At 50.0% G+C, this 21,749-nt stretch overlaps 1 protein-coding gene across 1 annotated transcript in view; it reads right to left on the bottom strand.

Annotated features, from left to right (window-relative positions):
* The window catches only part of tfr2 (transferrin receptor 2), a 75,715-nt gene that overhangs the window by 32,520 nt on the left and 21,446 nt on the right, over nucleotides 1–21,749 (bottom strand). Inside the window, exons 3-14 of the mRNA XM_059975014.1 lie at nucleotides 19,005–19,206; nucleotides 16,472–16,673; nucleotides 15,344–15,484; nucleotides 14,201–14,312; nucleotides 12,006–12,128; nucleotides 10,563–10,673; nucleotides 9,188–9,327; nucleotides 7,309–7,490; nucleotides 4,726–4,845; nucleotides 2,257–2,339; nucleotides 1,352–1,415; nucleotides 358–425 (exon numbers count right to left, since the gene is read on the bottom strand). Of these exons, the coding sequence (XP_059830997.1) occupies nucleotides 358–425; nucleotides 1,352–1,415; nucleotides 2,257–2,339; nucleotides 4,726–4,845; nucleotides 7,309–7,490; nucleotides 9,188–9,327; nucleotides 10,563–10,673; nucleotides 12,006–12,128; nucleotides 14,201–14,312; nucleotides 15,344–15,484; nucleotides 16,472–16,673; nucleotides 19,005–19,206 (1,548 nt within the window). The remainder of the gene's footprint in view (nucleotides 1–357; nucleotides 426–1,351; nucleotides 1,416–2,256; nucleotides 2,340–4,725; nucleotides 4,846–7,308; nucleotides 7,491–9,187; nucleotides 9,328–10,562; nucleotides 10,674–12,005; nucleotides 12,129–14,200; nucleotides 14,313–15,343; nucleotides 15,485–16,471; nucleotides 16,674–19,004; nucleotides 19,207–21,749) is intronic.

The following is a 21,749-nucleotide window of genomic DNA, read 5'->3' as shown; positions in this document are numbered from 1 at the left end:
GGCTTTTGGTGGGGTCACCCATACCAAACAGTTCAAAGGGTAGAGGTCAGACTAAGAGTGGTCCACCGGTCCTCCAGGTTTGGGGGTTCAGCTCAGGGCTAACAACTCTGACTGATCAAAAACAAGACTGTTATGGAAACAGCAATGAAGAAACCTTCTTTAGCTGTCTGTGATGGTATACGACCAAGGGCAGACAGACATGGAGGTCGTTCACTGCTGTCCTAAACACCAATGGCAGAACTAGCAGGCAGTCACTAAGTAATCTATAGACCAGGGAAGACAAGTGAAGTTTAAGGGACAGCAGTCACCGGATGGTGGCCAGGTTCCGGGTGCCAGCTGGTTAGCTGGCTAACGTACCTGCTTCATCACTTTCTCGATCAGCTGGTGGAGCAGCGGACTGGACTGGGCAACTAGGGTGTCGTCTCCTGCAGAACAAGCAAAGCGTTAGTCCGGCCAACCCTGGATTTCCATAGCACCCCTCCCGTCCCTGCAGCACATCGCAAGCCCGTGACGGAGAATAGATACGGCTGAAGGATAGGTGTCCATCAAAGGACCCTAACCACTGACTCCCACACATCCTTGTTCACTATGTCGTACATTAGCCTGAGTCTAAGGATCGTTTCGTGAGAAGAGAAAGGGTCAACACGGCTAGTTGAGTAGAATGAGAGGAGTCATCTACTGAACTGTAGAAAGGTTTTACAGATTGGCTCTCTGGAGGATATTTCCCCAGGATGAGGTGCCTACAACAAAGCATCTCAGTCTCAGGACATCGGGCAAGACATATAAAGTAAAATGATGTGGGGAGAGGAACTTCAGCCCATCGAGTCCATTCCAACCATCTATCAGCCATTTTGGACTGAGATGAGGACTGTCCCTGTTCAGAGGCCTATGTACCCGTGGTGGCCTCTACTTAGTCTGGCGTTTCCCTCTTGCCTTTTCTCGCAGCTGGCTACACGACACAGGAGCCGAGAATGGGGCTACATCACTACAGGCCTAAGATACCCAGAGCCTGGCTCTCTCAGGCCCTCTGTAGATCCAAATGCCTAATTACCTCCAGTTGGGCCTGCTGCCCAACTCCAGAGGGCAACCAGCCATATAGCAGAGATGAGACAATCTGTGATGTGGGGGTGAGAGGGGAAGATGGTCCTAGATCTCCTAATTTTTACTCCCCACCCCGTCACCTCTCTGTTGCCCCTCCTTTCCTTTTGAGCACAAAATAATGTATTTAGTTTTGGAAGGATGTCATGTGGACAGAATGGGTGGGGGCAAGTGCAGTCATGATTGGAAGTGAGAGGACCAAATATTCCACCCAACCTGGCCCTCCAACCCAACAAAAAAAAATGGTTCTTACCCAAAACTGCTCGATCCAGGCTGAAATAAGCTACTGCCTTCAGATGCATCATGGTCAAATAACCCTGGAGATAAAGGTACACCATTGGTTAACATTTCTGAGGATAAACCTGCACTTCCTCAATCCACAATCCGAGACCCCTACTTCCAACCAAACCCACGCGTCAGATGTTTCTCCTCCATCAGGGCTCCCTCCCCCACCCCCAGGCAATTTCCCTAACCCTTTCTTCAGGCCCTTCTTCATATCTCAATCCTAACTCAGCCAATCTGCTTTGTGTCACATGATGACACCAGCACCCCAGTGACATACCCAACATCGGACTTGCCCCTTTGTTCCTAATGCCACCTCAGAATCCACCAATCAGCTCTGCTCCTTGTCCCCGACTCCGCCTCTTAATCTCAGCCTTTCCATCCTCAGATCCACCAATCAGCTTCACTCATTGCCTTGACTCCGCCTCTCAATCTGATCCTTTCCACCACAGCTCCACCAATCAGCTCTACTTCTCATCCCAGATCCACCAATTGGCTTCACTCCTTGTCACAGACTCTGCCTCTTAATCCCACCCCTTCCATCTGAGATCCAAACAATTAGTTCCATCCCTTTAATGACTCCGCCTCTCAGTGCCTCTATCCCTTGTAGATGACTCCCTTCTACCTGAGATCCACCTATAAGCCCCGCTTTATTCCTGACACTGCCACAGCTATCCCTGTTTTACCAATCAGCCCTTCCCCTCTTTCTGACTCCACTGACTAGTCCAGCCTTCTTGTCCCAGATTGGCCCTGAGCCTAGACCCTAGTCCATGCTCTCAATCTGCCCCTTCTTTTGACTACACCACTTTGCCTTTCTCTTACTCTAGCCTTGTCAAGCCATCTCATTCTCCCTCCCTATTGGTCCCCAGGTCATACCTCCAGCCATTCAGTTGCTCCAATGCTACCGTACTCGCCAGCATCCCAGCTTGCAAACAGGAGACTCCGTCGTGGTCTGAACCCTATAGGGAAAGGTTGGCATTATTGTTGGGGGAACACAATACAATGCTGGAGGAACTCAGCAGGTCAGGCAGCTTCTATGGAGAAGAATAAACAGTTGATGTTTCGGGCCAAGACTGTCCTTCAGGACTGAGAAGGGAGGGGTAGATGGCAGACTAAAAAGATGGTGCTAGCTGGAAGGTGAAGCTAGGTGGGTGGGAAAGATCAAGGACTGGATAAGAAAGAATCTGATTGGAGAGGAGAGTGGACCACTGGAGGAAGGGAAGGAGGAGGGAGACAAATGCTGCTCTAATGGTCTGGGCCTTGGAAGTGTTGAGCAGATCTGTACCACTGAAGGCTAGTCTGTGATAGTTGGAGAGATGGTCACAGATGGGCTGCATTATAACTGAGACAATGCACTTAGTGCAGGATGGGAAGATGGGGGGAATGGACTAGTGGGCAAATAGTTTTGCTCTACGAGCTGGCATAGATTCAAAGGGCTGAATGTCTGTAAGGAGCTTGGACCTTTTCTCCATGTCTGCGTGGGTTTCCTCCAGGTGCTCTGGTTTCCTCCCACACTCTAGAGGTGTGTGGGGGGGGGTATTAGTAAGTTGCAGGTATGCTATATTGGTGCTGAAAAAGTGGCAACACTTCAGGAGCAGGAAACCAGAGGTCCATGAGCCAGTCCTCATCGAAGGATCAGAGATGGAGAGGGGAGGGTTAGCAACCTTAAATTCCTGGGTGTTACTCTTTCAGAGGACCTGTTCTGAACCCCGCATGTAAGTGCAATTGCGAAAAAAGCACAACAGCACCTTACCTTCCCTAGGAACCTGCAGAGATTCGACATGACATCAAAAACTTTGACAACTTCGATAGATGTGTAGCGGAGAGTGTGTTGACTAGCTGCATCACAGCCTGGTATGGGGACACCAAGGGAAAATCCTACAAAAGGTAATGGATTTGGCCCAGTACATCAGGGGTAAAGTTCTCCCAACAAATGAGCCCATCTACATGAAATGATTTCATAGGAAAACAGCATCCGTCATCAAAGATCCCCACCATCCAGGCCGTGCTCTCTTCTCACTGCTACCGTCAGGTAGAAGGTACAGGAGCCTCAGGACTTCCACCACCAGGTTCAAGAACTGTTACTACCCCTCAACCATCAGACTCTTGAACAAAAAGGGATAACTATACTCACTTGCCCATCCATCCAGATGTTCCCACAACCAATGATCTCACCTTAAGGACTCTTTGTCTCGTGTTCTCATTATTTATTGCTATTTATTTATATTTGCAGTTGCACAGTTTGTTGTCTTCTGCACTCTGGTTGATCTTTCATTGACCCTGTAATAGTTACTGTTCTATAGGTTTGCTGATTACACCCACAAGAAAATTAATCTCAGGTTTGTACAAACATGAGAAAGTCTGCAGTTGCTGGAAATCCAAAGTGATACATACAAAATGCTGAAGGGTCTCAGCAGGTCAGGCAGCTTCAGGTGCCCAAATGAAGGGTCTTGGCCTGAAATGTCAACTGTTTTTCTTTGCTCCATGAACGGTGCCTGGCCTGCTGAGTTCATCCAGCATTTTGTGGACGTTGCTCAGGGTCCTACAGCATGACATATATGTACTTTGATAATAAAATTTACAGCACATCCTCAGTCTGTGTGGGTCACTGAAGCAAACAATGCATTTACTGTATGTCTTAATGTGCATATGATAAATAAAACTAATCTTTAATCTTTCTATGTTGTAAGGAATTCTGAAATGACTGAGAAGCCCCTTTCTACGCAAATAGTCACATACACCAAACTTAACCTCAACTATTGGGCTATCTGGGTTCTGTTAGGCTGTGTTCCACCATGTGACCTCCTGCCTGCTGGTTGGAGTGTTCAATCATATGACCTTGTGCCTCCACCAGACCCGCCCCCAACTCCCACATGTCTGTCCAATCAGATGCCCTCCTCATTACTGGATTGATCAGTTCTCCTGTCAGTCAAACAAGGCTTCAGTCCACACCAATTTTTCCCAGTATTTAAACAACAAAACCTTTTAACAAGTAACAAGTGTGAACTTTTAAGAGATATTAGTCATGGTAGGACAGTGCTTTACCCAGGTTCAATTCCCACTGCTGCCTGTAAGGAGTTTGTACGTTCTCCCCGTGACTGCGCGGGTTTCCTCCGGGTGCTCCGGTTTCCTCCCACAGTCCAAAGACCTACCGGTTGGTAGGTTAATCGGTCATTTTAAATCCCCTGTGATTAGGCTCGCATTAAATTAGGACAGTGTAGTTCGAGGGGCCAGAGGGTTTGTTTCTGTGCTGCAATACTCTAAGTTCTATGGCAGTGAGAAGTTTGGGCAGAGGAGGCTCAGGAGAATCAGAGAGACCGGCAAGAAGGTTTAAAGTTCACTCACCATTCATGACCATTTCGGACATGGCCTTGGCAAGCTCTAGGAGGATGGCCGTTCCCACTCCGGACTTTGCTGCGCCAGGACCCCAGGCGTCCCGCTGAGCCCCCAAGATGATGTAGCGATCTGGGTGCGAGGAAGAGAGAACAGAGAGTGGGAGGGGAGGGTCTGTGGAGAGGTGGGGCCATCCTGTTCCCTAAAACAGCCTCCTGCATCTGAAGCCCAACCGTCGCCTTCTTAAAACAATAATTTCAGGCCAACAGTTACAGTGCTGACAGAAACACAGAAAAGGCAGCCTTGGATTTTGGACAGGGAGAGAGGCCACAAGTAGGAACAGGATCAGGTTTAATATCAGTGACATATCTCATGAAATTAACAAAGTTCTCTTTCCAGCAGCAGTACAATGCAGTACATAGTAATAGAATTGCAGTAGGTATATATATTAAATAGTCACATTAAGTAAGTAGTCCAGTTGATCCAGCTAGGGTTGATGAGGCCTAAGTTTGTGCCCCAGCAGTGTGGGTCCACCTTGCCCTCCACCCCTTGATCCTTAACCATATGGAGGCTCGCTCAGCAGCCTCTGGGATGTTCCTGATGTCTCCTCTCTTTGCAGCCCCCTAATGCCGAGGAGGGAGTGCCAGTGTAACCTCTACACCCCACCTCTGTAGGCTCGCACCGTGCCCTCCACCCCTGTCTCCGGTGTGGCTCCACTAGCTCCTGGTGCTTGGCTTTCTTCGCTCAAATGCCTCCTCAGTCTGGTCTTTCCAAGAGACTGTCAGCTCTACCATGACTACTTGTTTCGAGGCTTCTGACAGAACGACCATGTTGAGCCTCAAGGATGATGCTGTGGTGAAGTCGGGGAACTTTACTGTAAGTTTGCAGACAATACAACTGTTGCTGGCAGAATTTCAGATGATGAAGATGAGGCTTACAGGAGTGAGGTAGGTCGGCTGGTTGAGTGGTGTCGCAACAACAACCTCTCACTCAGTGTCAGTAAGACCGAGGAACTGATTGTGGACTTCAGGAAGGGGAAGTTGAAGGAACACACGCCAGTCCTCAATGAGGGATCAGAAGTGGAAAGGGTGAGTAGTTCCACGTTCCAGGGTGTCACCATCCCTGCGGATCTACTGTATCCTGGACCCAATATACTTTGTACAATTACAAAGAAGGCACAACAGTGGTTATACTTCATTAGGAATTTGAGGAGATTTGGTTTGTCACCAAAGACACTCACGAATTTCTACAGCTATACCGTGGAGAGCATTCAATTGGCTACATCTGGTGTGGTGGAGTGGGGGGCTACTGCACAAGATCAGAAAAAGCCATGGAAAGTTGTGTACAGTGATATTAAACCCGATTCTGGGAGGCCGGGGTCAACCATGGATGTTGCGTCCTCGCTGTCTGCATGAAGCGCAAGCCAGAGCTAAAGGGTACAGAGAGCAGCAGGCTTCCTCTCTCCATCACGGGCACGAGTCTCCCCAGTATCCAGGATACCCTCCAAAGGCCACGCCTCAAAAAGGCGGCGTCCGTCATTAAGGACACCCATCACCCAGGACATGCCCTCTTCTCATTGCTACCATCAGGAAGGAGGTGCAGAAGCCTGAAGACACACGCTCAACGATTCAGAAACAGCTTCTTCATTTCTGACATTTGATTTCTGAATGGACATTGACCCCATGAACACTAACTCAGCATGTTTCCTCCTGTTTTGTTCTACTTATTGAACTAGTTTTATGCATGTGTGTCGAGCTTACTTTGTAACATATTGGAAGTTACAGTTTTTGTTGTTATATATTGAAATGTACTGCCGCCGCATAACAAGTTTCAGAACGTATGTTAGTGATACTAAACCTGATTCTGATCTGTCTGGGTGGCTTCCGATGGTCCAAGCCGCCTGTGCGGAACGCCAGCCACGGCTGAAGGATGTGGAGATCAAGCTGAGGCTCACACAGCAGGCTTCCCCTCTCCATGCAGCCGATGAATCCGAAGGAACAGTAGAGACGGATAAAGATCAGCACTAGCGGCGTAGCAGGGGTTGCCAGTCAGCGATGAACTCAACACGAGACCGCCTTAGGGCTCCAGCTCCAGACTTTCCCTCGGGATTTACTCCCAAAGCCTTCCCCGTCAGTGGGTATAGCCGCAAGGCAGCACAAGACTGAGATCAGAATTTTCCGTCTCCTGGGTGTGCTGACGAGCCCCATCTGCGCGAAGCGACTGGTTTTAAGATACCTGTAAGCTGCCTTTGCCTCTTCTCCTGTCAGTAGAAACTGTTCTGCTTGGCTTTGTAGCTAAGCTGTGCGTGAAGGCCAGGAGCAGGACTTGGCTGTCAGAGATGCATGCCACTGGGAGCATTTGATAGGCAGTGGGAGCTCACCCCCACAGCTGCACACCCTCCCCACCCCCCCCCACTAATAACTGGAATAGCGACAGATACTCCCCTGGTTCAACAAACTGAGTGGAATTGGTTCACCTTTTAACAGAGAGCCAAATCAAACATTTGGTGAAATGGAGTACTGAAAAGACAGAGAACCAGCCCAAAATTGGGGCATCATGACCGAACCGAGGGGGCGAACAGCCCTGAGTGCTTACCAGGTTCCATAAAGCCTTCGATGGATCCAAAAATGTTGTTTATCATGGTGGGGATCATGCGGCTGTAGGCGCCCATCTGCAGCCGGGTGCCAGCCCGAGAGAGCTGGGGGCCCAGCGAGTACCTGCTCAGGGAAGAGGAGCCCACGTTCCACTCTCTGGGGATACTCTTCCCTCGCATCTTACTGAGGGTTGAAGAAGAAGAGTACAGCTTCAGAAACAGTGTTGGCAATGAATCTCTGCCTCTATCATTACGGATCCCCCCCTCCCGTTGCTGTTAGTTCCTTTGTTAACCTCGTGTAAATACCCGACTCACTCCCTGCGACCCGCCCTGTAAATACTGACACACTCCCCGGGACCCCCTGTAAATACCGACACACTCTCCGGGACCCCCCTGTAAATACTGACACACAGTCCAGGACCCCCTGTAAATACCGACACACTCCCCGGGACCCCCCTGTAAATACTGACACACAGTCCAGGACCCCCTGTAAATACCGACACACTCCCCGGGACCCCCCTGTAAATACTGACACACTCCCCGGGACCCCCTGTAAATACTGACACACAGTCCAGGACCCCCTGTAAATACCGACACACTCTCCGGGACCCCCCTGTAAATACTGACACACAGTCCAGGACCCCCTGTAAATACCCGACTCACTCCCTGCGACCCGCCCTGTAAATACTGACACACTCTCCGGGACCCCCCTGTAAATACCGACACATTCCCCGGGACCCCCCTGTAAATACCGACACACAGTCCAGGACCCCCTGTAAATACCGACACACTCCCCGGGACCCGCTGTAAATACTGACACACTCTCCGGGACCTGCCCTGTAAATACCGACACACAGTCCAGGACCCCCTGTAAATACCGACACACTCCCCGGGACCCCCCTGTAAATACCGACACACAGTCCAGGACCCCCTGTAAATACCGACACACTCCCCGGGACCCCCCTGTAAATACTGACACACTCCCCGGGACCCGCTGTAAATACTGACACACTCTCCGGGACCCCCCTGTAAATACCGACACACTCCCCGGGACCCCCCTGTAAATACCGACACACAGTCTAGGACCCCCTGTAAATACCCGACTCACTCCCTGCGACCCGCCCTGTAAATACTGACACACTCTCCGGGACCCCCCTGTAAATACCGACACATTCCCCGGGACCCCCCTGTAAATACCGACACACAGTCCAGGACCCCCTGTAAATACCGACACACTCCCCGGGACCCGCTGTAAATACTGACACACTCTCCGGGACCTGCCCTGTAAATACCGACACACAGTCCAGGACCCCCTGTAAATACCGACACACTCCCCGGGACCCCCCTGTAAATACCGACACACAGTCCAGGACCCCCTGTAAATACCGACACACTCCCCGGGACCCCCCTGTAAATACTGACACACTCCCCGGGACCCGCTGTAAATACTGACACACTCTCCGGGACCCCCCTGTAAATACCGACACACTCCCCGGGACCCCCCTGTAAATACCGACACACAGTCTAGGACCCCCTGTAAATACCGACACACTCCCCGGGACCCGCTGTAAATACTGACACACTCACCTGGACCCCCTGTAAATACCGACACACTCACCTGGACACCCTGTAAATACTGACACACTCCCCGGGACCCCCCTGTAAATACTGACACACTCCCCGGGACCCCCCTGTAAATACTGACACACTCCCCGGGATCCGCCCTGTAAATACCGATACACTGTCCGGGACCCCCTGTAAATACCGACACACTCCCCGGGACCCCTGTAAATACCGACTCATTCCCTGGGACACTCCCTGCAAACACTGCAAGGGTTTGCTGGACTGTGGTCTGCAGTGTTTTCTCAGGGAAATTCTCACCTGAGGAGGTTGGAAGCAACCTTGGCGCTGATGGTCAGTGCTGGAATTTTCGGAAGAGCGGACGCCTCCACGGGGGGGAACTGTGTGTGGTTGAAGGAAGGGAAACCAGGAGTGAATGGGTCACCTGTGCCGAGATGCACCTGGAGAACGAGGACAGGAGAGAGAGAGAACAGTGACGTTACAACCCCTTGTGCTGCATGTCCTTGACAAGGTGGGAGAGGGAGGCAAGGACTTCAGTGGAAATCCGCATACGTTGCCATGATTACTGGAAGTGATGTGGTGTCCTGACGACAACAGAGCACACCTTCTGGTTAACATCAATGAAACTGATGTGGGGATGGCCGAGAGCTTCAAATTCCAAGGTGTGAACTTCACCAACAGCCTCACCAATAAACTGAACCGACCTGTTTCAAGGACTCTGTGCTTTGATCTTTTATATTCTATATTTACGTTCGTTTTTTGCTGTTTGCTTGATTTGTTCTATTTCTTTTGCCGCTTGGGTACCTGACGTTTTTTTTTGAACAATTCCCGTGGTGTCTTGCCACAGAGAACCGCGAAACAAAGAAAAACTGTTGAACCTGTTTTGGCAAATGGCAAAAAACACATCAAACCGCAGAGTCAAACAGTCCCAGAACGTTCAGTTCAGTTCAACTGAGCACTGTGTCGTCCGTTGTGACCGCAAAACCAGTCCGCCCTGGTCAAATTGCACAAATTAGCAATTAAAAAGGAGGAATCAGAAACCAGAAGCACATCATAACATAAGACAAGCACATGTACGGCAGAGAAACGGAGGGGATGTTGAAGGGAAGGGTTGGGTTGAAGAGAGCTGGTTAGAAGGTTAGCACAACATCGTGGGTCAAGGGGCCTGATCGGAAATTCACATTCCAGTCGCTTCTCATCCCAGCCTCATTTCTGAGACCCCCATTCTGGAGAGCCCGATGCCCAATTCCCCACACTCCCACCAGCTCTGTTTCCCACATCCCACCCGGTTCTACCCCTCCAGCTCTGTCCCGCCCTGTATTTAAAGCAGAGATTGATAGGATCTTGACTAGTCAGGGATTCAAAGGCTAAGGGGGGGGGGGGAAGGCTGGAGATTGGGATTGAGAGGAACAATAAATCAGCCATGATGGAATGGTGGAATAGTCTCAATGGGCTGAATGGCCCAATTGTGCTCTGCTGCGGCATTGTCTTATGGTCTAATCCTGTGGTTCCCATCCTTCTTTATGCCACAGACCAATAGCATTAAGCAAGGGGTCCATGGACTCCAGGTTGGAAACACTCAGTCTAATCGCAATGAAGTCACCTGACTTCTCCCACGTCACTCCCAGCCCCACCCATGCCAGCTCCAACCTTCTCAGCCTGGGGGGAGACTCACGTGTCCAGAAACAGTGGCTATCCAGGGGGGTCCTGAGCCCCTGGGCACTTGCGGTGTGTCAGCAGGGTAGAGCAGGACTCCGATCGCACCGTGTTGCTGGGCAGCAGCCACCTTCACAAAAAGAACAATCAGAAATTATGCAGAGAACCAGAGGCAGCACCCCGGATGTAACAGGCTGCTTCAACTGCTGTTAGAATGTCAATATGAAGAGGCTACAATGGGGACAGTTCTGTTACAGACACCCAGTACAACTATAGAGTAAAGGCAGTCTTAGCACCGTCCTATCACACACTCCCACGGTCAGACACAGAGTGAAACTCCCTCTACACCGTCCCATCACACACTCCCACGGTCAGACACAGAGTGAATCTCCCTCCACATTGCCCCATCACACACTCCCAAGGTCAGACACAGAGTGAAGCTCCCTCCACACCGTCCCATCACACACTCCCGGGGTCAGACACAGAGTGAAGCTCCCTCTACACTGTCCCATCACACACTCCCAGGGTCAGACACAGAGTGAAGCTCCCTCTACACTGTCCCATCACACTCTCCCGGGGTCAGACACAGAGTGAAGCTCCCTCTACACCGTCCCATCACACACTCCCGGGGTCAGACACAGAGTGAAGCTCCCTCTACACTGTCCCATCACACACTCCCAGGGTCAGACACAGAGTGAAGCTCCCTCTACACTGTCCCATCACACACTCCCGGGGTCAGAGACAGAGTGAAGCTCCATCTACACTGTCCCATCACACACTCCCCGGGTCAGACAGAGTGAAGCTCCCTCCAGTCCCATCACACACTCCCAGGGTCAGACACAGAGTGAAGCTCCCTCTACACTGTCCCATCACACACTCCCGGGGTCAGAGACAGAGTGAAGCTCCATCTACACTGTCCCATCACACACTCCCCGGGTCAGACAGAGTGAAGCTCCCTCCACACTGTCCCATCACACACTCCCAGGGTCAGACACAGAGTGTAGCTCCCTCTACACTGTCCCATCACACACTCCCGGGGTCAGAGACAGAGTGAAGCTCCATCTACACTGTCCCATCACACACTCCCCGGGTCAGACAGAGTGAAGCTCCCTCCACACTGTCCCATCACACACTCCCAGGGTCAGACACAGAGTGAAGCTCCCTCTACACTGTCCCATCACACATTCCCAGGCAAGAGACAGGGCATGCTGTAATGTATTCAGCCTCCTCACAGATGCCTCACCAATTTACCCTCACAGCAGGTGTTGCTGGGATGGGACCTGAAGGTCGCAATAATCTGCCATCCACAGAGCTCTAAACCTCCATGGCTTTGCTTCCTGAGTCAAAACAACTGTTTTTCAAAGTTTTTAATTGACAGGACCTTCCTGCCTGAACACAGAAAGGTGTATGGGGGGATGAAATTCTATTGTGGTATCAGTGGAAAACATGTCCAAGCACCAACCTTCTCAGCAAAGCTAATTTTCCCAATCCGGATGAGAACGATATTGCCTCGTACTGTGACGCCCCATTGACTGAGTTTCCTGAAGTCCCGATGTAGTCCGTAGTTAGCGAACACAAGGCCTCCCTGTAATTGAGGTCACAGTTAAGAAAGTGCGTTCTTAAACCATTTTGTCTGACCAAGCGAAATATAAATATCAAGCATTAGAGTGAAGCTCCCTCTACACCGTCCCATCACACACTCCCAGGGTCAGACACAGAGTGAAGCTCCCTCTACACTGTCCCATCACACACTCCCAGGGTCAAATACAGAGTGAAGCTCCCTCTACACTGTCCCATCACACACACCCAGGGTCAGACACAGAGTGAAGCTCCCTCCACACTGTCCCATCACACACTCCCAGGGTCAAATACAGAGTGAAGCTCCCTCCACACTGTCCCATCACACACTCCCAGGGTCAGACACAGAGCGAAGCTCCCTCCACACTGTCCCATCACACACTCCCAGGGTCAAATACAGAGTGAAACTCCCTCCACACTGTCCCATCACACACACCCAGGGTCAGACACAGAGTGAAGCTCCCTCCACACTGTCCCATCACACACTCCCAGGGTCAAATACAGAGTGAAGCTCCCTCCACACTGTCCCATCACACACTCCCAGGGTCAGACACAGAGTGAAGCTCCCTCCACACTGTCCCATCACACACTCCCAGGGTCAGACACAGAGTGAAACTCCCTCTACACTGTCCCATCACACACTCCCGGGGTCAGACACAGAGTGAAGCTCCCTCTACACCGTCCCATCACACACTCCCAGGGTCAGACACAGAGTGAATCTCCCTCTACACTGTCCCATCACACTCTCCCGGGGTCAGACACAGAGTGAAGCTCCCTCTACACCGTCCCATCACACACTCCCGGGGTCAGACACAGAGTGAAGCTCCCTCCACACTGTCCCATCACACACTCCCAGGGTCAGACACAGAGTGAAGCTCCCTCCACTCTGTCCCATCACACACTCCCAGGGTCAGACACAGAGTGAATCTCCCTCTACACTGTCCCATCACACTCTCCCGGGGTCAGACACAGAGTGAAGCTCCCTCTACACCGTCCCATCACACACTCCCGGGGTCAGACACAGAGTGAAGCTCCCTCCACACTGTCCCATCACACACTCCCAGGGTCAGACACAGAGTGAAGCTCCCTCTACACTGTCCCATCACACACTCCCGGGGTCAGACACAGAGTGAAGCTCCCTCTACACTGTCCCATCACACACTCCCGGGGTCAGACACAGAGTGAAGCTCCCTCTACACTGTCCCATCACACACTCCCAGGGTCAGACACAGAGTGAAGCTCCCTCTGCACTGTCCCATCACACACTCCCGGGGTCAGACACAGAGTGAAGCTCCCTGTACACTGTCCCATCACACACTCCCGGGGTCAGACACAGAGTGAAGCTCCCTCCACTCTGTCCCATCACACACTGCCAGGGTCAGACACAGAGTGAAGCTCCCTCTACACTGTCCCATCACACACTCCCGGGGTCAGACACAGAGTGAAGCTCCCTCTGCACTGTCCCATCACACACTCCCGGGGTCAGACACAGAGTGAAGCTCCCTGTACACTGTCCCATCACACACTCCTGGGGTCAGACACAGAGTGAAGCTCCCTCCACTCTGTCCCATCACACACTGCCAGGGTCAGACACAGAGTGAAGCTCTCTCTACACTGTCCCATCACACAGTCCTGGGGTCAGACACAGAGTGAAGCTCCCTCCACTCTGTCCCATCACACACTGCCAGGGTCAGACACAGAGTGAAGCTCCCTCTATACTGTCCCATCACACACTCCCAGGGTCAGACACAGAGTGAAGCTCCCTCCACACTGTCCCATCACACACTCCTGGGTTCAGACACAGAGTGAACCTCCCTCTACACTGTCCCATCACACACTCCCAAGGTCAGACACAGAGTGAAGCTCCCTCCACACTGTCCCATCACACACTCCTGGGTTCAGACACAGAGTGAACCTCCCTCCACACTGTCCCATCACACACTCCTGGGTTCAGACACAGAGTGAACCTCCCTCTACACTGTCCCATCTCCCATGTCATTGTCCAACTCCGGAACCCGGCTGGGAGAGGTGAAAGGTCGGTCACCTGTTGACATCCACTCATTGCCCAGTGTCACTTACCGTGGCGTTCCCGCTTGGACTGTACGCGAGGAAACTAGTCTGGTCCAGTGCCTCAATCTTCTCCTGGATATCTCCGTTCGAGTCCATCAGCCACAGGTAGTTGGGGGATGAGCTGCGGGGGGGGGGGGGGGGTGATAAAGAAGCAGCCATTGACAAGGGAAGTTGCCCATCATCCCAACAGCCCATTCCCTTTGACCCTGTAGCCCAGCAGCTCATTCCCTCTTGCACTCTGTGCAGGCACCATTGAAGGCATGCTAATAGGATGCATCGGTATGGCAAATACTCTGTACTTATCACAGGCAACAGGAGGAGGGCCCCAGCATCGCCCAGCCGATGTGCAGCACACATTGACCCTACTCTCTCTCCCGGAATGGAGTACCTGATGCAGGTGAGGTTACGGGGCAAGGGGCATCGATATGTGAGTGGTGGGAGAATAGGGGGCAGAAGAACCTAAACTGTGCCCTCGCACTCCCCCTCACCCTAGCAAGCTGGTGGCAACAGGAGAGTTGCTCTGTAAATCAAAAACAGAAGAAAATCTGCTGGTGCTGGAAATCCAGAGCGACAGAGGAACTCAGCAGGCCAGCCAGCATTTTTGGAGGGGCACAAACAGTCGATGTCTTGGTGCCATGACCCTTCCTCAGGACTGGGGAGGGGGGGGGGGAAGATGCCAGATTAAAAGGGAGTGAGGAGGGGAAGGAGGGTAGCTGGAGGGTGATGGGTGAAGCCAGGTGGGTAGGAAAGGTAAAGGGCTGGAGAGGAAGGAGTGGACCTTGGCAGAAAGAGAAGGAGGGGATGCAGGGAAGTGACAGGCGAGTGAGATACCCACGTAGTTTCATCTATCATTTTCCAGCTAGCCCCTTCCCCACCCACCCCCCAGGCATCCTGCCCTTTCCCTCTCAGTCCACATGAAGGGTCTCGGCCAGAAATGTTGACTATTCATTCCCTTCCATTCCTGCTGAGGTCCTCCAGCACATCGTGTATATTGCTCTGAATTTCCAGCACCAGCAGGAATTACTTACTGCAATTGGCAGTTCTTGCTCTCTGATGGTCACGTATTTCATTGTACAGATTTCATGCTGGCTGTATGAAACCTGATCTGATTTTGAGAGCGCGGTTGCGACAGCCCGCCTGCCGTGGCCCTACCTGTCTGGGAAGGGCAGGGTGACGTAGTGCGAGTCTGTCCAGACGTGGTTGAGGTTGAAGGAGTGAAACTTGTTGAGGATGACCTCGTTCAGCTGGCTGAGCACCCGCGAGCCCACCGGGTGAGAATCCTCGCTCATCAACCTGCAAGGTACAGTCAACATATCCTGTCAGTCCTCGTCTATAATCATCAGCATGTGATTCCTTCCATTTCCGTCAGCACCGACTGACACCTCTGCAATTATCCCTACCTCTCATCGAACACAAAACATACAATCATTGACCACTCTATTCCGCACACCTGGACACCAATCAGCCAATCATGTGGCAGTAACTCAAAGCACTCAGACATATTGAAGACGTTCAGCTGTTGTTCAGACCAAACATCAGAATGGGAAAGAAATGGGATCGAATTGACTTTGACCATGGAATGATTGTTGGTGCCAGACGGGGTGGTGAGAGTATCTCAGAAACTGCTCATCTCTTGGGATTTCTATGCTGAACAGTCACTGGAAATACCTGTGTGTGGATAAAGACTAGGATCACCCGTCTTGTAAAGACACTGCCCAGAAGAAGGCAATGGCAAACCACTTCTTTAGAGAAATTTGCCAAGAACAATGATAGTCTGTGATTACCCATGTCATACGAGATGGCACATAACTCTGGGATCAAGACTAGCTTTCGTTTGTAATGTACTGATCTGCTGCTGAAAATCTGGTTTTCGTGGCATTTCTTTTCTTTTTCCAAATCTTTTTATTATTATTATTCAAAAATAGCACAAGTACATCAAAGCAACAACACTTACAATGCCTGATAAAGAAGAAGTTATCTTAAGAATTGAAAATTTTGTGAATAATAAAAAAACCCCTACTATGCAAGGAAAGTGTGGGAATAAAAAGAAGCCCATTGGGGGTACAACCCTGGAGCCATGTGTCATACAGAAAGCTTCTAAAAATAAGCATCAAACCGCCAACAAGAAAAAATGATATATCAAAAAAATTTACATTTAGATGGTGGAGGAAATCTATCAGTTAACTGAAATGAAATGAAAGTTAACGAGCATTCATGGCGTTTCTATCTGTGCCTGTGACAGTAAACTTAAAGGTGAGCTTGAGTGCAGGGAACACCAACCTGATGTTGTTGATGATCTGCTCCTTTTTGATATATTTTTCCAGCATGGTCTTGAGATCCGTCCAGTGGAGGAAGGATTGTGAGCTATAGTCCGTGTCCTGGGAAAAGTCGTCGTAGTCATTCACCACGGCCATACCCGCCATGGTATCTGCTGGACATGTTCTACGGGTGTTGCGAAAAGTGATGTATCCAAGGAGAAATGCTGTGTGTGTTAATAGAGAAAGAGAGAGAGAGATTGGTTCAATTAACACCACTGGTGCCTCAGAGTAGCAGCCTGCATAGAGCCATACAGGCCCTTTAGTCCTCCCCCCCCCCACCCCCCGCCCCACCACCACACACTTTACTCCATGAGATATAGGAACAGAATTAGGCCATTTGGCCCTTTGAGTCTGCTCCGCCATTTCATCATGACTGATCCATTTCCCCCTCAGCTCCAGCCTCCTGCCTTCTCCCTGTATCCCTTCATACCCTGGCTAATGAAGAATCTGTCAAGCTCTGCCTTGAATACACCCAGTGACCTGGCCTCCACAGCTGCCTAGGGGCAATAAACTCCACCGATTCACCACCCTGGCTAAAGCTCCTCAGCTCTGTTCTAAATGGATGTCCCTCTATTCTGAGGCTGTGTCCTCTGGTCTTAGACCCCCCCCCCCCACATCCTCTCCACATTCGCTCTATCAAGGCCTTTCAACATTTTAATGAGATCCCCCCTCATTCTTCTGAATTCCAGTGAGGAGGCCCAGAGCCATCAAATGCTCCTCGTGTGACAAGCCTTTCAATCCCAGAATCATTTTCGTGAACCTCCTTTGAATCCTCTCCAATGTCAGCATCTTCTCCCTCACTGGTCTCATCTATTGCCTGCCAGCTTGTACTCCTTCCTCCCCCTCTAGCTTCTACCCGCTTCCTTTCCAATCCCAATGAAGGGTCTAGGCCGGAAACATCGACTCTTTATTCCTCTCCATAGTTGCTGCCCGGCCTGCTGAGTTCCTCCTGCATTTAGTGTGTGTTAGACTTAGTGAATGACAACCTGGATCTCAACTTTCCTGAAAGAGGGGCTGAGTCCCTGATGACAAAGATCAAAAGGTCATAAGGATAGGAGGCCATTCAGCTCATTGAGTCTGCTCTGCTGTTCAGTCATGGATGATTTTTCTTCAACTCTTAAGTCCTTAAGATATTGGAGCAGAATTAGGCCATTTGGCCCATCGAGTCTGCTCTGCCATTTCATCTTGGCTGATCCATTTTCCCTCTCAGCCACAATCTCTTGCCTTCTCCCTGTATCCCTTCATGCTCTGACCATTCAGGAATATAACCTCTCAAACAATCAATCTTTCTGCTTTAAGTACACCCAGCAGAGCAGCCTGGTGATCTGAATCAAACCTGGGCTGTTGGTTTGGTTGGTCTATGGCCATTTCTGATGGCCAGGAGAGGTTTGGAGGGGTTTGGGCAAAACTCAGGAAAATGGGCTTAGCTTAAATTGGTCAGTACAGATGATTTGGGCTGAAGGGCCTGTTTCTACACTTGATGACTGTAAATCCCTCGCTCACTATGGCACTAAAATGTCTCATTACTCTGTCTGTATGACATATGGAGATGATCTTTCGAAGTTTAGAGTACTGTATAAATAATGCATCTTGGAGATTCATCTCCTTACAGGCAGCCACAAGATTCAAAAGAAGCTCAAAAGAACCCATTAAAAAAAGGTTAACAATTAAAAGATTAACGCACAGAGAGAGAAAAAAAACACAAATTTTGCAAACAATAAAAGCAAGCGACAGCATTCAGAATGAAAGTGAGTCCATAGACACGAAGCCCAAAGCATCCGGAGCAGGCCCAAAGCCTCAGCCTCAATTCATATCCTTTTCAGTTCATATCGTTGGAAAGTCTAGGACCTGAGTGAAGCAATTTTTTGGGACATTAAAGGGAATTAGGCATATTTATTTGCAGCTTCCTCGATTTCTTATGATATAGGAGGAGGCCGTTTGGCCCAATGAGTCTATTCTAGCTATCGGACCAGTTGCATGAATTCTATTCTCCTTGGTTCTTCCCTTTTACATATTTTCAACCCTATCCTCATCAACTCCGGTCTTATTATACTCCTCACACAAATTGTGGGGGACAATTTACCTTGCTGATTAATTTACTAACCGCACGTCATTGAGATGTGGGAGGGAACTGGAGCACCCAGTGGTGGGGGGAAGGGGGTGGAAATCCACATGGTCACAGGGAAAATGAGCAAACTCCACACACACACACACACACAGAGTCTCCGTTGCGGTGGAACAGAGATCAAGTCGTTGTGCCACAGTGCTACCCTGGGTCAGCCAGCCCAGTACGCTCAGGTAGGATCTGAGCTCGTGCCCCAAGGGGTGGGAGCACTTCACCAAGCTTTGCCCCGGCTGTGAGTGCACCCGATCTGTACACATCCCACAGATTGACCACTTGCTCCAGGCATCCCCCTCCCCCTTGGGACAAGGGATATCTCAGTCACTGATTGGCCGAGCCCTCTCAGGTCATAGGTCAAAGGCCAGACTCTCACCGACAACCAACAACAGGAGCAAGGCCAACACCCAGAACACCAGGGCCTTCCTCTTGTTTTCATGCTTCCAGGTGATGAGCTTCGCCATGTCGGTCATGAATAAAGGCTCCGGTTCCTCATCTTCTGTCAGCTTCATCTCCACCACGTTCTCTACTTCGTCCTCGGCATCCGACGGTGGACCGTAGAAGGTGCGCGGTCCTTTCTGTCGAGGATGAAAAACGGTTCAGGTTACACACAGAACACACCTCAGCCATTAGCCTCTGGTTGTCCCAAACTGAGTGTTTCATCCACTTACTCCCAGTGGCCACTTTTATCAGGTACACCTGCTCATTAATGCAGAAACAAATTGGCCAATCACGTGGCAGCCCCTTGGAGCATAAAAGCGCGCAGACCTGCTCGAGAGGTTCAGCTGTTGTTCAGACCAAACATCAGGATGGGGAAGAAACGTGATCTAAGTGATTATTGGTGCCAGACAGGGTGATCTGAGTTTCTTGGAAACCACCAATTTGCTGGAATTTGCACGCACAGTGTTTACAGAGACTGGTGCAAGAAACAACAACAACACACAGTGAGCGGCAGTTCTGTGGAAGAAAACACCTTGTCAATGAGAGAGGTTGGAGGAGAATGGCCAGACTGGGTCAAGCTGACAGGAAGGTGACAGTAACTCAAATAACCACACGTTACAACAGTGGTGTACAAAGATAATCTCTGAACACACACAATGTCGAATCCTGAAGTGGACGGGCTATAGCAGCAGACACCATGGACATACACCCAATGGCCACTTTCTCGGTGTAGGAGGTATCTAATAGAATGGCTATTGAGTGCATACAGCACCTGAGATTTCCCCTGTCTCCTATTCGTTAGAGTCATAGAACACTACAGCACAGAAACAGGCCCAGGGAATAACACTATCCAACCTTTCCCTATATCTCAGGTCCTCAGATCTTGGCAATTTCCTTGTAAATCTTCTCTGTGCTCTTTCAATCTTATCGACTTCTTTCCTGTAGGTAGGCAACCAGAACTGCACACAATACTCCAAATTAGGCCTCACGAATGTCTGATACAACTTCAACATAACATCCCCATCTTCTGTACTCAATACCTTAGACCTATGAAGGCCAATGTGCTAAATGCTCTCTTTGAGAACTGATCTGCCTGTGACGCCACTTTCAAGAGATTATGGATCTGATTTCCCAGGATGTTTTGTTTCCTCTGTGCCCCACCGCTCAGGAGTAATCAAAGACATAGATAGGGTGGTCACACCTTTGGGAGCATGATGTTCAATGATGTAGACTACCAAATTTTCCAGTGGGGTCTGGGCCACCTGGAAAAGTGGGTTGAAAAATGGCAAGTGGAATTTAATTCAGACAAATGTGAGGTTCAAGGTTCAAATTTCAAAGTAAAACTTATTATCAGAGCACATGCATGTCACCACATACAACGCTGTGGTGTAATATAACTAGGCAGCAATAAATAATGTGAGCATGAAATAACAGGATAAAGTCCTTAAAGTAAGATTGTTAATTGTGGGAACACCAGAAACAGAATGAGGTTAGTTATCCCCTTTGGTTCAAGAGCCTGATGGTTGAGGGGTGGTAACTATTCCTGAACCTGGTGGTGTGAGTACCTTCTACCAGATGACAGCAGTGAGAAGAGAGCACGGCCTGGGTGGTGGGGATCTCTGATGATGTATGCTGCTTTCCTACGACAACATTTCATGTAGATGTGCCTAATGGTGGAGAGGGCTTTATCACTTGATGTACTGGGCCGACTCCAGTAGGATTCTCCACTCAAAGGCATTGGTGTTCCCGTACCAGGCCGTAATGCAGCCAGTCACCACATTTTGTATTGCACTTTGGGAGGATAACCCCGGGATAGTCTTACACAATGAACAGTAGGCCATTGAGAGGTGTGGTAGAAGAGAGGAATCTGGGAATACAGATCCATAATTCCTTGCAATTGGAGTCACAGGTAGATGGGATGGTAAAGAGAACTTTTGGCTTATTGGCCTTCATAGATCAAAGTATTGAGTACAGGAGACGGGATGTTATGTTGAAGTTGTATAAGATGTTGGTGAGGCCTAATTTGGAGTATTGTGTGCAGTTTTGGTCACTGACCCGCAGGAAGGATGTTAGTCAGATTGAAAGAGTGCAGAGAAAATGGACAAGGATGTTGCTGGGACTTGAGGATCTGAGTTACAGGAAAAGGTTGAGTAGGTTAAGACTTTTCTCCCTGGAGTGTTGAAGAAGGAGGGATGATTTGATAAGCATACAAAATGATGAGAGGTATAGATAGGGTAAAGACAAGCAGGCTTTTCCAGTGAATTTGGTGAGATTGGTTAAGGGTGAAAAGTGAGATGTTTAAGGGGAATTTGAGGGGGAACTTCTTCACTCAGAGGGTCGTGAGAGTGTGGGATGAGATGCCAGCACAATTGGTGACACACAGCTTCAGTTATAACATTTAAGAGAAGTTCAGATAAGTACATTTTTGGGAGGGTTGTGGAGTGCTATGGTCTGAGTGTGGGTGGGTGGGATTAGGCAGAATAATAGTTTGTCATGGACTAGAAGGGCTGAAGTAGTTGTTGTGTTCTGTGAGTCTACGACTATAAAACATAGGAGCAGAATTAGGCCATTTGGCCCTGTGGTGGCTGCAGTTACCAGGCGCACCATCACCCGGGCATATTAAAAAGTGTCCTGTAACCGACCATCCTCCTGATAATCTGGTAAATGACTGAGCTGTTGC

This window comes from Hypanus sabinus, chromosome 7, assembly GCF_030144855.1.
Source record: "Hypanus sabinus isolate sHypSab1 chromosome 7, sHypSab1.hap1, whole genome shotgun sequence".
NCBI lineage: Eukaryota > Metazoa > Chordata > Chondrichthyes > Myliobatiformes > Dasyatidae > Hypanus > Hypanus sabinus.
Note: the sequence above shows the minus strand (reverse complement) of the source record. Positions and strands in the feature narration are given on the sequence as shown.